Source organism: Rhipicephalus microplus, chromosome 5, assembly GCF_043290135.1.
Source record: "Rhipicephalus microplus isolate Deutch F79 chromosome 5, USDA_Rmic, whole genome shotgun sequence".
In the NCBI taxonomy this organism is placed as follows: Eukaryota; Metazoa; Arthropoda; class Arachnida; order Ixodida; family Ixodidae; genus Rhipicephalus; species Rhipicephalus microplus.
In genome coordinates this window covers 190,448,302-190,464,372 of record NC_134704.1, presented here as the reverse complement: position 1 = coordinate 190,464,372, position 16,071 = coordinate 190,448,302, and the positions used below count along the sequence as shown (strand labels likewise).

Genomic DNA, 16,071 nt, shown 5'->3' with positions numbered 1-16,071 from the left:
TTCCCTTTGAGATGTTTGGAAGAAAATCAAGGGTACAAATGCACACATTTGTAATGAAACAGGACAGGGGAACCGGTACTATTTTTTATGGATAGCGCATGCTCCTGTAGGCGAACCTTAAAGGGCCACTCACTACTCCGCGTTCAAAGATGAGGTTTTCTCCTTTCCTTTACACACGCAATGCATCCTCCTCGGCCGCACCGCCGCAGTGGTCTAGTGGCTAAGGTACTCGTCCGCTGACTCGTAGGTCAGGGGATCGAACCCCAGCTGCGGCGGGTGCATTTCCGATGAAGACGGAAATGCTGTAGGCCCATGTGCTCAGATTTAGGTGCAGGTTGAAAAACCCCAGGTGGTCGAAATTTCCAGAGTGCTCTTCTAGATCTCCGCGGCGGGGCAAGAAGCAGTGCAGGACACAAATCACTCTTAATAATTCGCGTATACGGACCGATCGAGAGCATGTACACTATCGACGTTACGGGAACTGCTGTCTGTGTCACAGAAGTGCGCGAGGAGAAGAAATATCGGGAGAAAAGCATGCGCTTGTTTTTTTTCCAGTATTGAGGATCTGGTGAGTGACCCGAAAATACATCGACCTGTTTTGTTGATGTACACGTTACTGCCGCTTAAGAGAATCATGTACGCTTCACGCATGCAACGCTCCCCAGAAGGATGATCATGCTTTATATCGGAGCAGGCCCGCCGCGGTGGCCTAGTGGCTGAGGTGCTCGGCTGATGACCCGCAGGTCGCGGGATCGAATCCCGGCTGCAGCGGCTGCACTTTCTACGGAGACGAAAATGCTGTAGGCCCGTGTGCTCTTGTGTGGGTGGATAGCAAAGAACCCCAGGTGGTAAAAATTTCCAAAGTTCTTTACTACGGCGTCTTTCATAATCATATGGTGGTTTTTGGACGTTAAACCCACCATATGATTACAAAGCGATCAGACGGCAAAAATACATCTGCAATTCTTTGCAGGTAAGAAAGAGGTATCCCTCGACTACTTTCCTTGCTTTTTGCACTGCTGCCGGACAAACATTTTTTTTCTTTTTTTTGTACTTGTCAAGTGAAGTTCCTATCATGAGTAAGGGTGACAAGAAAGAAATCGCAACGTTAATCTCTGATTTTCAACGGGAAATACGTGCCGAGATAAGGTCACTAAAAGAAAGCCTGAAATTTTGCTGCGATACATGCGATGAAGTAAAGAAAATAGGAACCGATATCAGGGCACTAAGAGCGGAAGTAAAAGAACTGGTTTCTCAGAACGAAAAACTAAAAGCCGAGAATCATCGGCTTGAAAAGAAAGTTGAAGAACTTGAGCAATATCAAAGAAGTAACAATCTTGAGATAAAGGGTGCACCAGAGGAACTTGACTCAACTATTGTCGTGAAAAAGATAGGTGAGCTTGTGGGCGAGCCAATATCTGACAGTGACATCGACATCTGTCACAGGGTGTCGACGGCAAAAAGGAATGAACGGAACATCGTTGTCCGGCTCATCTCGCGCAACAAACGTAATGCGGTGCTCGCAAAAGCAAAGAAACAAAGGATCCTTTCTAGTCACCTCGATTACGAGGGAGCGGAAAGCGTTATTTATGTTAACGAGCACCTGACGCGACAGAACAAGCAGCCATAGCAAAAAATAAATCTGCAAAATGGAAATTCGTATGGTCTAGTGGAGGAAAAATTCTTGCGCGCAAAGATGAAACGTCAGATGTAATCCGGATAACAAGCCCAATTGATTTAGGTCTCATTAAGTAAAGAAAGGGGAAGGGAAGGAGAAGAGAAGGCGGATTTTTTTTTTCACCATGTCTACTATAGAAACAACAATACCAATAATTAATGATGCCTCCTTTACCATACTACATCAAAATATAAGAAGTATTAGGAACAAGCATGAAGCATTTGATGTCTTTATGAGTTCTCTTCACGTGGACATCGATGCAATATTGTTTACAGAGACATGGCTGTGTAATACTGACATGTCTCCTCAGTTCACTAACTATAATATAGCACGCTTGGATCGCGCAGGAAGAGGTGGAGGGTTGGCTATATACTTGCGGCAGCGATATTGTTTTCAAATGCTTGATGATCTTTCTGTGAGTAATGGTGACATAGAGTGCCTAGCAATAGAAACAAATTCTTTTGTACTTGCCGTGGTGTATAGACCCCCAACTGGATATAAGAGGCATTTTCTCAGTCATATGGAAAACCTCATGCATTGTTTTAATGAGATAAAAAAACCATATTTTATCATGGGTGATGTAAATATTAATATGATGAGTGAAGAGCTGTACGCGCTTGACTTGAAAAACCTTGTAGCATCATATGGATGTCGGAATGCCATTATATATCCAACCCGTATTACTCACAATAGTTCCACGTCACTTGACGTCTGTATAACAAGCCTAAATAGTTGCGATTACACCTCGGGCATACTGTGCTCAGACCTAAGTGACCACCTACCTATCTACATTTCTACACAAAACCTGCAGCACAAAATTAAATGTCCAAATATCGCGCGGTACAGATATATTGATGACAAATCACTGCTTAAGTTTACCGAATTAATTGAACGTGCTGACTGGTCACCTGTGTATGTGCAATGCAACCCAGATAGCGCATATAATACTTTCCTAGCTATTTTCCTTGAGTGCTACGATATTGCTTTCCCGATACAACAGATCAGAACACGAAAGGGTAAGAACAGAAAACCATGGATAAACAGTGACCTCCTGAAACGAATCAAGCAGAAAAACGCGCTTTTTCACAGGTTTCTTGCTACTAGAGATATTGCAATATTGCGTGAATTCAAGCGATTTCGCAACAAACTAAATAGTGACACTAGGAAGGCTAAACTTGCCTATTATGAAGCCACCTTCTCACGTATAAAATCAGAACCGGCAAAAATATGGAAACAAGTTATTTCCTTAACTGGGAGAACAGCAACGTCAAATACACCTAAACAAGTAAAAGTCAACAATATCATTGTGGAGGGTAAGGAACTGGCAAACGCAATTAACCAATACTTTGTAAATGTGGCTGTTTATGATGAAGACTCAACACAATATGAAGATGAAACAAGTAGTTGCATGAACTCTCTCGTACTACACGAAGTATTACCCGAGGAAGTCTACCGATATATAAAAGAACTAAAGACAAACGTTGCGAGTGGTTATGATGACGTAAGGGTGGCTCCAGTTAAGGCTGTCGCATCTATACTTAGCCCCGTATTAGCATATCTGGTAAATTATTCCTTTCTTATTGGAATCTTTCCAACAAAACTTAAGGTGGCCAAAGTTACACCCATTCATAAAGGTGGCAACACTACTGAATTAACAAACTATCGTCCGATATCCGTATTACCTGTATTCTCAAAAATTTATGAAAAATGTATAAATACGCGCCTTATGAAATATCTTGAGAAGTACAATATCTTATCACCGCATCAATATGGTTTTCGCAAAAATAAAACCACGGAAGAGGCACTAATTGATGTAAAAAGCCGCATAATAGAAAATATTGAAAATAAAATGTTCACGTTAGGTGTCTTCCTTGACTTGCGTAAAGCGTTCGATTCTGTTGACCATAATATCTTACTGTTGAAATTAAGCCGCTATGGAATTCGTGGAATAGTCTCTGATTTATTTAAAAGCTATTTATCATCCAGACAACAATTTGTTAGCATAGACAGTAAAAAGTAAGACTATTTAAGCGTAAAGAAAGGAGTTCCGCAGGGGTCCATTTTAGGCCCCGTGCTTTTCCTTTTATATATAAATGATATTACAGAGGTTCAGTATACACCCGAAATTAAAATGTTCGCTGACGACACAAGTATATTCTTCACAGGCTCCACCATTCAGGAAGTAGAAGCTTCGACAAATGTATATCTCTCGAAACTTTCAGGCTGGCTAACAAAAAACAAACTAAAATTAAACACACAAAAAACAAAATTTATTATGTTCAGGCCCATTAACAAGCACATCAGTGATAATATAGTAATCTTGTTTGACAATCAGCGACTCGAACAAGTCAGCACACAAAAATTCCTTGGAGTCTGGTTTCATGAGCACTTAACATGGACACCGCACGTAAATAGTCTCTTGGTAGATCTAGCTCGTTCTGTAGGGTGCTTGAGTAAAATTGCTTTCCTCCTCCCTTCATGGTTATGTAAATCATTATATTATAGCATGTTTTACTCCAAGCTTCTATACGGAATGCTTGTATGGGGAACAACAACTAAGACCAATTACGATCGAATATTAATCTTGCAAAAGCGCGCGCTCCGTGTAATAGAAAAATATAAAGGTCACCCCAAGGACTTAGACACTCAGCCGCTTTTTCTTAAACATGGAATTCTATCTGCTAGGAAAGTATATAATCTTAAACTGATGCAACACATCCACAAACATAAACTACAGGATTCCTTTCCACGCACTGTATCAACAACATATGGCTTCAGAAATTCTACCCGCAAAACTAAGAAAACACGCACGAACTATGGCAAGCAGGCTATTGATTATAAGATCATACAATTGCTAAACCTTCACGAATCGAATATAGACTTTACTCTGAAAACTAAACAATTTATATGTCATCATAAATCCTTTCTTCTTTTGACTAAAGACATAGTAGATCCATAGGCTTTTATATTTAGGAATACTTGTATACTGAGTTGATTTTTTTTCTTACTGTGAACAATGATACTTAAACAGAATCGTTTGATACCAAAATTGTTTCCTGTTTATGTAAAACATATTCTGAATGTATATCATGTAGAAATAAGCTATGTAACTAAATAAGATATGTATAATGTCACTTATTTGTATATGTATGTTACTGATGTGTGAATATGTGTAATATGGCACTGATGCAGACTGTATCAGGAGGTCAAGACCTCGTCAGGCTATTTAGCCTTTAGTCTTTGCCTCCTGCAGGGAAGTTTTTGTATTTTTTTTCTTTCCTGCAAATAAACTTTGAAACTTTGAAACTTTGAAACCCCACATATCAATCCCTCGTCAGCTTTATAGCGAAGCAAAGTTTTGGGTCAGAAGCTTTTAATACACACACCAGGTTTGGCATGTTTTGTGTTTTTTCAGTTCCGTGTAAATCATCTAGCGTTGGTAGGTATAAAATGAAGGGTCAGCTTCACCTGCATCGGACTACATAAAATAATGATTTAAATAATTTGTTGGACCTCAGCACACTGTTATGGAAATAAGTAATGCAAGTACAATACTTTCGTTGACATGCAGGGAGTGTGTGCGCTTTCTTTGTAGGCAGCAAATTTGATGTATGATGCGCGCCGTGGCTTCTCCAAATTTCAATCTTATAATTGTCAAAGAACCTACTGTTATGTTTGCCTGACTTGTTTATATGCATTGTTATTGTTTGTAGCTCTGCTTTAATGATTAAATACTTAGAGCTTTACACATACACTGAATTTTATGAGTGATAAATAGGCACTTATATTAGTACCATCAACGTAACCTCTGTGCAGCAATTTATGGTGATCTTTATTCGTTGAACATGTATTGCTCTAATGGAGTAGCTGGTTCGTCATAAAAAGCCTTTAGTGATCAACATGACTGGTGCGACCGAGTGAGCAACTTGAGAGTTGGTTAGCTTTCTGTGCGCAAGTGCACTTGGCAAATACCTTTAGTGGTCCTAACCACACAACGATGGGGCCCAGAGAATCTTTAAATATGCGTGCTGATCTGAGACTGGTGAACGCTGGCGAATCATTCTTCTCGGTGTTTTTTCTCAATTTGCGGCAGACAAGAGCTTCGAGCTGTTCAAGCGCAACCAGCGGCTCACCAACATGAGTCACCTTGTCGCCCTCAACCCGCACCAGACGCTGAACGTCTACTTGAATGGCCTGACGGACATCGAAGTGCAGTGGTACTTTGTGCAGATGATCGAGTCGCTGATGAATGACTACCAGCTGGACGGCGTGGCCTTCATCAGCATAGAACTCTCCCTCGACAACGTCCAGCAATTCTCCAGGGTCATCGATGTAAGTATCCTGTCATTACCCATGACAGGAGCGAGAACAGCTCACTTGCCGCTACTTCGGGTTAAACAAACTAGATGCTCAGGAGGATAAAGTATTCTTCAAAAAACCACAGGATAACCACGGAGTGAATGATGATGAGTGGGGTAAGTGTGCACCACTGGAGGTTTTGCGTGGAAACTTGGGCAAGTTGGTAAGTCATGAATAAAAGTGGGAACAGCGCAACCTAGAAGTAGTTACTTCGTAACTGCGGAAGCGAGAAAAAAAAGGCAAAAAAACAGCGCTTTTTTTCTGTCCTTGCTTTTTCGCTTCCGTAGTTACGAAGTAACTACTTCTAGGTTGCGCTGTTCCTACATTCAGGAAGCTTTAGGGTCTCCTAATTTTTATTGAGACTTCGCACCACCCGGTGGCTATGTTGGTTTAAAAGTGTCAGGCGGTGCGCCAATGTTTTCTCTAGTTTATCAATACCAGCCAGATATACCCCAGCCAGCTGTTCACCACCCCCTCCTCTAGACCTTTGCTGCTGTCGCCCATGGTCTAGCCTTCGCGTTGGTTTTCCGGTCACGGACACCTTAAAGAGCTGTTTGCCGGTGTTCCCACTTTTCGCGGGAGCTCGTCAACGGCGTATTGTCATCGAATAAGTGGCGGTGTGGCACGTGCAACGAGAGGGGGGGTAGTTGACTCAAGCTTTTTTCTAGATAGAAGTTGTTCCTAGAAAAAAAAACAATCTCTTTCTCCAAAATGGCGAAGCCGTTATTGGTATGGTAACATTTCGTAATGGTGTTTATTTACAAATGCTGCAAAGTATGTTTTTGAGACATATAAGGTGTAAATACGGATCTGCAATGCCTCAAAGTTTACAATTTAACAAAAATGCATGTTTGCACAGTACATTTTAAACTACTCAGCAGCGAGTTTGCTTTGTGCCGACACTCATCAAGCTCATTCTGTAAATTGACGTTCTGCGGAAGAAAATCAAAAATTATTCTGAATATATCTAATGAACAAATCAAATTTGGCATCACATCTCCGGAACAGTGTGCAGAAGATGAATTGAAGGTCACGGGAGCTAAAACAATTGAACCGGCGTGAACTATCTCATGCAGGGTGAAGCGATTGCAAGCGCGCCAGTGTTCAAGAGACGCTGCAGTGATAATACACGCGCATGTGAAGTAGGCTAGAAACGATGGTCTTAGCGACAAAATAAAAACCTCATTGGATTTTTCAACATACTACAAAACGGCTATTCCATTTATGAGGTGAGGTAACCAAGCAAACGACACATATTTGCGTCTGGCCAGCCTTATGCCCTGTCTGTCCGCATTCGTTTGTCTGGTCGCTTAACGTGCGTTGGACATACCAAAATTTTTGGAGAGCTTGTTGCAGTGACGTGCTGTCCCATTTGAAATTTGCTTTCAGAGCTACACCAATGTATTTAAACTCCATAGCATGGGCTAGACTTACACCGCCATTAATACATACAAATTGAACAGGCAGCTTTTTTGTTTAGAAAAGGTCGTGGCTAAAGTATATTGGCACTTATAAAACATTTTTCATCTTTCATTTCATTTGAAAATTGACGAAAAAATAAAGTAATTTTGCATATTTTGATCTTCAGTATTAGATACAGCTTTGCAAATAACGCCGTCGTCTGCATACGTTCTAATCCTAACATGAGCGTTGTCGATAGTTTCTGCTTCAACGTTTATATAAATAACAAACAAAAGCAGCCTTAAAACCAAGCCCCTCATGTGATTTGTACGTCAGATGTCTTCGCGCGGTTTAACATGACCAATTTTCAGCGCGACCTTAAGTAAGCTGTTATTCATTCAACGAGCTTGTTGTCGCCCAAATATTTGTCAAGGTTCTAAACGTTGTATATGAAAAACCATGCAAAAGAACTTGGAATAGTTGGAATAGTCAATAAACATGGCATCTGTCTTTTTGGCGTTCAACTGGGTAGCAGTGAAATACAAGCAACTGTATAACAGTAGAATAGCCTGCACGAAAGCAGTTTGTGATCAGGAAAGTATAATACGTGCATTTAGGTATTCTTTGATGTAGTAGTTGAAAATATGTTCCAAATCAGAATACCACTCAAAAAGGGTGTAAGAAAAGGAAATGCAATCTCCCCAATGGTACTTACCGTGTGCTTAGAGGTGGTTTTCAGAGGCGTAGAATCCGAAAAGTAAGTAAAAAGCGTTAATGAAAAGTATCCAAGTAACCTGCGCTTCGCCAATGACATTGCATTCCTGAGTAACTCAGGGGACGAATTTGAACTCATGTTTACGGAGTTACACAAGGAAAGCAGAAGGTAGGCTGAACAATATTCTGCACCAAACAAAAGTAGTGTATAACAACCTTGGTAGAGAACAGCACTTTGAGATAGGTGATAGTGTACCTGATATTGTAAAAGACTACGTCTACTTAGGACAGGTCATAACGGCGGAACCGAACTACGAGAATGAAGCAACTAAAAGAACAAGAATGGGGTAAAGAAGATTCGGCAAGCAATATGAAATCATGGCTTGTAGATAGCCACTGTCCCTAAAGATGAAGGTATATAACAGCTGCATCTTGCCGCTATTTACCCATAAAGCAGAAAACTGGAGGCTTACAAAGAGGGTTCGGCTTGAATTGAGGACGAAGCAGCGAACAATGGAAGGTAAAATGATAAGTGTGACCTTAAGAGACAAGAAGAGAGCAGAGTGAATCAGGGAACAAACTGGAGTTAGGGATATTATAGTTGAAATCAAGATGAAATGATAACAATCTTGGCCTATGGTGCGTAGGAAGAAGAACCGTTTGGTCATTAGGAATAACTGACTGGATTCCCAGTGAAGGCAAGCGGCTAAGGGAAGAGAGAGAAAGAGAGATGGGCAGATAAGATTAGGAAGTTTTCGGTGTTAAAGTGGCAGCAGCAAGCAACGGACCCAGCTTGACTGGCGGATCATGGAAGAAGCTTTTGTCTTGCAGTGGACGTAGTTAGTTTGACTATGATGACGATGATGTTGCTCGAAAACATTAGAGCTGATATAGAGCAAAGATCTTAGCCAAAATATATTGGTAATTGCTTGTTTCCGGACATTATTAAGGGCAAAACATTGACTATTTTTCACAGCTTAGAGACGGTCACAAAGAATATTCATTTTATATCAGAGTAAGACAATTAGTAAACCATTCTCACTACCACTTTAGAAACATCTTTAGAATACCGTCGTTGCCAAAATGTTTCATAACCCGGAAATCGTTTTAAATTTTTGAACTCCAGAGCATCATAATTCAAGATTAGGAAGAGCAGGTTCCTCACTGTACTCAAAAATGCAAGGAGTGATTTCATTATCGTTGGGAAAAAACAGATTTGAAGTAAATTATAAAAGCATTTGCTATAGCATCAAGTTTGAGAAGAATTCCTGAAGAGTAAACCTTGAAGGCCTAGACGATGCAGGAATAATCGTTCTCCAGTTTCTGGATGAAATTTTTTTCATCTATATAGCCAATGCATTCCTAAAGGTGTAGTTCCTAGCCTCTTTCATTTTAGCATTATTATTACATAAAGACAAAGTAGGTGAGTTCTTTGTCTGTCTTACGACAAGTGTATTGGGTTCCAAGTAAAATATTTTTGAGGCCCTTTGATAGGCATTCTCCCACAATGTCAAGAAACCTAATAAGCAGTATGCGCACATTGAGAAAATCTCTGCAACATTTAAATTTCTCAAAGGGGGCAACAGAGTGTCCAATAAGAAAGTGTCATCAACATTTAAAAGTTCAAAACAGTATTGATCCGAGGTCTTTGAGGAGAACATGCAAAGTTTGAGGTGACTTCAACAGGTTTATAGTCGGAAACCCCTTCGATGATTTCATATTTGATCCCATATAGTAGGAGCATGCATGCCGAGAACAAAGTAGAACTGCCGCCAACTTTCATTCTATCTCGCGAAACTGCAAAACGCTAGTGTAGAGATTACGGTCACTCCCATAAAAGGCAGTGTTCGTGCAGTGATATTCGAACGCGCGAAGGGTACACCAGCTGTTTGCTAGTGTCTTGTGAATTGCCCGTGTGCCAACGTATCATATTGCAAGTACACAGTGGTGAATTGGGCCCCGCTTGCTCCAACATTATAGCATCTCCTGATACTCCTTCATCCAGCAAAAAGACTGGGCTTCGTTTCATATTGAGAAGCAATGAATGGCAGCCATCGAATGTGCCGTGATCTTATCGCATTGGCTCTCTGTGCAATAGAAATGAGCAGCTTGCTTCATCTATGCTTCAGCAGCGTACCTGGCTAGCACTCACGAGATTTTACTCGTGACAACCGCACACAATGCGAGTACAAAAGTTATGCGTTCGGACTTGACGCCCCGCCGCGGTGGTCTAGTGGCTAAGGTACTCGGCTACTGACCCGCAGGTCGCGGGTTCAAATCCCGGCTGCGGCGGCTGCATTCCCGATGGAGGCGGAAATGTTGTAGGCCCGTGTGCTCAGATTTGGGTGCACGTTAAAGAGCCCCAGGTGGTCGAAATTTCCGGAGCCCTCCACTACGGCGTCTCTCATAATCATATGGTGGTTTTGGGACGTTAAACCCCACATATAAATCAATTCGGACTTGACACAAAATAGGACGACGATGATGGACGCCGGTACACAGTTTTCATATATTTCTTCTCCTAATGAGAAAATGAAAAAAAAATGCCGCTGCATTTTCCCACCGGGGGCACTCGAGTGAATGCGTCGCTAAGGGGGGGGGGGGGAATCACGTGACTGTTGTGTATTGAGTAAGGTTTGAGAATGTCTATATTTATTTCGTCTCTATTATTCTTATTCATTCAATAAGAGACAAGTGTCGCCTTCAGCGTCAAGAGAGAACTTTGTAAAGACGCCCTTGACCTAACTCCTGACGCGCGATTCAGTGCCTACATATAACGGGTGGCCGGTCTACGGCAGTGCAGAACGAGCAGTGGTTATTTAGGAGCGAAGCTCCTCTTAGCCCAGGCTTGTCCCTCGTCAGGCGTAACCGACAGTATCTCCCGAACAGTATAAAAATGCACATAGATGTACATACAAACTGCAATTGAATGAGGATATTCTAGATGGAGCTGTACCGCTACTCAGTAATTGGCTGCTGCGCGGTCTGGAGCTGGATGCGCCGGGAACGAGTGCCCCTCGCGCATTCAATCTGGCCATGATGCACCTGCCAGCTCAGCTGGCTGATGTTCCCGGTATACAGCGTGCGTTGTGTGCTGATGACATCACAATCTGGGCCACGCAGGGTGCACTCGGAGATATTGAGGCGACCCATCAGCAAGCCACGAGCATAGTCGACCGCTATGCCCACCAGTTTGGTCTTCACTGCTCACCGTCCAAATTGGAATTTTGGCACATACGCCCCTCACCCAAGTGCACGACCGAAATTGAACTCTCACTGAAGGCGGGTGCAATCCCTAAACAAAAAGAAGTCCTGGTACTGGAATTCTTTATTAATCAAAACAGATGGTCAGGTGCCACATGGGCCAAACTCCAGAAGGCAGGCCACATGGTCCGCTGGGTCCCTAATAAATGCGGCGAGCTACGGTACACAGATGCCTTGCGACTGGCACATGCATTTGTAACCAGTAGAATCTTATATTCTGCTCCACACATCCCCGTGCTGAAGCAATACGAAGCTGTATTGAAGTCGTCCTTCGCAAAAGTTAGTCAACCCTAGACCTCCCAGTGGACACGTCTACTCAGCGCCTTCTAGGCCTAGGCATGGTGAGTACGTTTCGAGAGCTTCGAGAGGCTCACCTCACACATCAGTACACTCGACTTTCACAGACGGTATTGGGGCGCTGCCTACTAGCCCACCTACACATACAACACATTCTCATCTCAGAAAATTGCGTTCAACTCCCACTCGAGTGGAGATGCGCCTCCCACGTGTGTCCTCTTCGAAACAATGTGACAAAAGAAAACCGCAATGACCGGCACCTGGCGCCGGCAGAGGCCCTAACCCGCCGTTATGAATCGTAACCCGGCGTGTTCTACGTAAACGCCCCCGGCCCACATTTTTGGGGCTAGTACACAGCTCATGTCGTAAACGAGAACCTGACAGTTAACAGCCTCGTTTCGAGTCCGGGACATAATCCATGCAGAGGAAGTCGCCATTGCACTGCCTGCTTTTCACCGCAGGTCGCAAACCATCATCTCTGACTCTCGAGGGGCTTGTTGAAACATCGTGAACGCTTGTGCCGCGTACCTGGCCTACCGCTTCTTGCAACATTCGGACTAACAGGGAATCCCTGCACCCCCCCCCCCCCTCGTATAGTCTCGGCGCTGTTACGCGTTGCACGCGCAGACGCGTTGCACGAGCTTCTCTCGCCTTGAACAACCACCCAGACGAGAGTAGGCCTCAGGTAAAACACAGTGGCTGATATATTTGTTAACTCACTTCGGTAAATACAAGCGCAAGCACTTCCGAAAAATTGCCCACCGTCTTCCCAAACTGAACCCTGATTGGATGCGAAGCGGAAGCGTAGCGCACGGGTGGCATCACGGAGTAAACGAGTGCTGCGGTGAGCACTGCAAGATTCGTTTGAAGCAATGACCTGCGTAGGTCTTGTCATTTCTTCAGAGTGGACCCGGGCGCTGGACCGGAGCTGGCATGCGTGTCTCGTTGACCACCACGGTTTTTTGATCACACGTAGTGCATGACAAAGTGGAAAACACAATAGTCATTATACACAAACTCTGCCAGGTGGTAGCGAAGCGAGTGGAGGTAGCGGGAGGTGTTGCGCGGGAACGGACGAGGCAACAATGTGCGGAAAGTGAGGGAAAGAGTTACGTCAGCACGCACTACGAGGAGAACAAGACGTCAGCACGCAGCTGTGGTGTGACCAAGTTCGCACCGGTCTAGCACATGCAGTGAGGGCAGTGCTCTGCGGCGTGTTCGTACCAATGAGTGGAGGGACAGCGTTACACATGCCAGTCAAAGAGCTGCTTCGCTTCAAGATATAACTAACTAGCGGCTGAGCTGAGAATCTACGCTTCGGCTGTCAGTAACGCGAAGGCCTGTGAAGCACCATAATGTGAGCACGTAGTGTTTACTTTGAAGTTTTTTTTCATTGCGGTCCTGATGAGCTCAGCGAAGGTAACCTAGAAAAGATGTGGCGGCTTAATCATTCTTCGAAAAAAGTGCACTAGGTGTCCTTTTATAGGAACAATGGCACGAACAATTCATGCAGTGGGACCAACAAGCTAGAGTGAAATTAATGCGCATGCTTGTGTTCCGTCTCAATGAAAGGGCTGCGGCGGCTGCATTTCCGATGGAGGCGGAAATGTCGTAGGCCCGTGTGCTCAGATTTGGGTGCACGTTAAAGAACCCCAGGTGGTCAAAATTTCCGGAGCCCTCCACTACGGCGTCTCTCATAATCATATGGTGGTTTTGGGACGTTAAACCCCACAAATCAATCATCGCCTCAATGAAAGGATGAAATAATGTATTCCGCTACCTCTGCGACATACCTTCACCCCCCCCCCCCAAAAAAAAAAGAAATAAAGCTATATGCTCATACAGAAGCTTCATATAATATGGTACCTTATCGTTGCAGCTTACGCATACACAAACGAACGCACACGCTGGCGCGTACTTACACACAAAAATGAGGTGCGCATGCTCACGTGCAAGCTAGTGCGCGAATAATACAAAAACACCCGAAGGTGCTCACGCACACATGCAAACGCTTACAAACGCCTCTACTCACATAAACACACACATAGGACCACACGCGCGCACGCACCAGCCACGCAGGCACAGACGTACGCACACATATGCGAGCACGCGCACACCCTCACACAGGTGAGCGCACGTTCACAATAACAAAGTAAGAGTTACACGCGTTAGCTTAAAATTTGCACATTCTCCAAACTAACGCACGTGAGAAAACAAAAACAAATAGTTGTCAGGGCACAGAGAAGAGCCTCTATACGCATTTATTGTGACTGTTATTAAACTCAATGGACATTTTAGTTATGCAATGAGCTTTATAATATCCATATACCTTCATCCAGATATATAGGAAAATTGCTAACACTTATATTTCTTTAAGAATGACGTGCTTGAAATGAGCAAATCTTTTTTTTTCGCGTTGTTATGAATGCACTGCTTCCTGTGCACGGAATTCTTTTTTCGCTTTGGGTATAGATAGATAGATAGATAGATAGATAGATAGATAGATAGATAGATAGATAGATAGATAGATAACTTTATTTGGGTTCGGAAGAATCTTCACCCCGTTTTTATAGGGGCAAGACTGCGGGTCGCTCCCTCGTTGGGACAGGGAGGCCAAGCCTCACCGCCGCATTGTGGGCCTTCTGGACAGCCCGGAGTTGGTCAAACCAGTCGTGGCTCGTGAGGAAAGCAGAGAAGGCTTCCTCTGTCAAGCCGTAGATTGTGTGGTGCTGCAAAGAGGGGCACGCCCAGAGCATGTGCTTAAAGTCGCTAACCGCCCACAGTCGGGACGCAGAGGAGAGACGTCTGTGTACCTACTGGAGACGGAGAGTGTGTGATACGACTTTGTCTGCAGATGCCTCCGAGTCACGGCTTGGGGCTTTGTGAGATTTCGATGTGGCAAGGGTAAAGCCCTGCGGCTCATCTGGTAGTGGCTAGTGATCTCGTCAAAGGTGGAGAGAATGTCCCTGAAGCGGGGTGGGTCAGCTTCCGAAAGGGTCGGACCAAGCCCGTCGCCGGTTCCACCCGGCACACTGGCTTCCCAGAGCCCGGCGCGGCCGGCAAGACCTCGCGCCTTGGCATGGGCAAACTCATTGACGCTGGCCAACCCCTCTACCTCGGCGCCTTCGTGCGCCGGGAACCATGTAACGACGTGATGAGTCAACACATTACCCTCAAGTGCCCTAGCGACTTCCTCACAAACAGACTCAATTGAGCAAGCTCGAAAGGCTGATCTCGAGTCCGTAAATATCTCTTTTCTGTCGGACCTGAGGATTGCCAGTGCAATGGCCAGTTTCTCTGCATTATACGCCGACGACGTGCTGATTGACGCGGCTGATAATACGCGTCCCTTTAGGTCCACAACGTTAGCAACAAAGCGATTGGAGTCACATTCGTACTGGGCATTCTCTACAAAACAAGACTCTGCCTCATGCGCATGCGCCTACCGCAGAAGCGCGGAGGCGCGAGCCGTCCGCCTGCCAGCGTTGAAAGTGTGATGCACGTTCCTTGGAATAGGGCAGACTGTAATAGCCTGTCGCACACTATCCGAAAGCTCAATGGTCCTATCCTTTTAAGTCGTCGGACTGAGCACAACCTCAGTCAGGATTCTCCTTCCAGCCGCCCTAGACGAGAGTCTGGAAATATGTGCGGTCTGCTGAGCTTTAATCATTTCTTCCAATGTGTTGTGTATGCCAAGTCTTGCTAGGTTTTCTGTGCGTGTGTGCATTGGGAGTCCGAGGCCTGGCTGCTGCACTGACATCCGCAGCAGCCAGGCATTACTACGAAGAACGAAGCTCAGAATTCAACTCTAAAACACCTTCGGGGCGGGGAGCTTGGAGTGTTCATGCCATGCGAGTTGAATGGTGGTGGTGGTTGTTGCTAGAAGACGAAGGCACTTAACTTCTGCAGTCTGGTAGGGGGCACCGCGCGGCGCCTGTGGTGAATGTAAAAAGCTCAAAGCCTTCTTGCACGCGTTTCACTTGACGATAGGGATACCTGACTACGTGGTAGCGTGCGCCCACGCCATTCAGCGCTACGAATACGCAGGTGCCACGAAAGAGGTGTTAAAGAAATCACAGCTTCCATGGAGTGAATGATGATGAGTGGGGCGAAGCTTCAAAGGCTTTTATTGGTAAGCCGTAAAATCTCCGCTAGCCGTGTCCGTTCATCCATCCATCCGTCCGTCCGTCTGTCTGTCTGTCTGTCTGTCTGTCTGTCTGTCTGTCTGTCTGTCTGTCTGTGTGTCTTTCTGTCCGTTCATCTATCAATCCGTCCGTCCGCATGCGCGTATGTCTGTATATTCGTCGGTCCATTCGCCCGTCCATCTAGTGAACACTCCAAGTTCTCGCAATCTTGCA

At 44.5% G+C, this 16,071-nt stretch overlaps 1 protein-coding gene across 1 annotated transcript in view; it reads left to right on the top strand.

Moving 5' to 3' along the window:
- Positions 1–16,071, top strand: part of LOC142818071 (uncharacterized) — a 294,427-nt gene that overhangs the window by 136,063 nt on the left and 142,293 nt on the right. Inside the window, exon 6 of the mRNA XM_075896326.1 lies at positions 5,772–6,010. Coding sequence (XP_075752441.1) covers positions 5,772–6,010 — 239 coding nt within the window. The remainder of the gene's footprint in view (positions 1–5,771; positions 6,011–16,071) is intronic.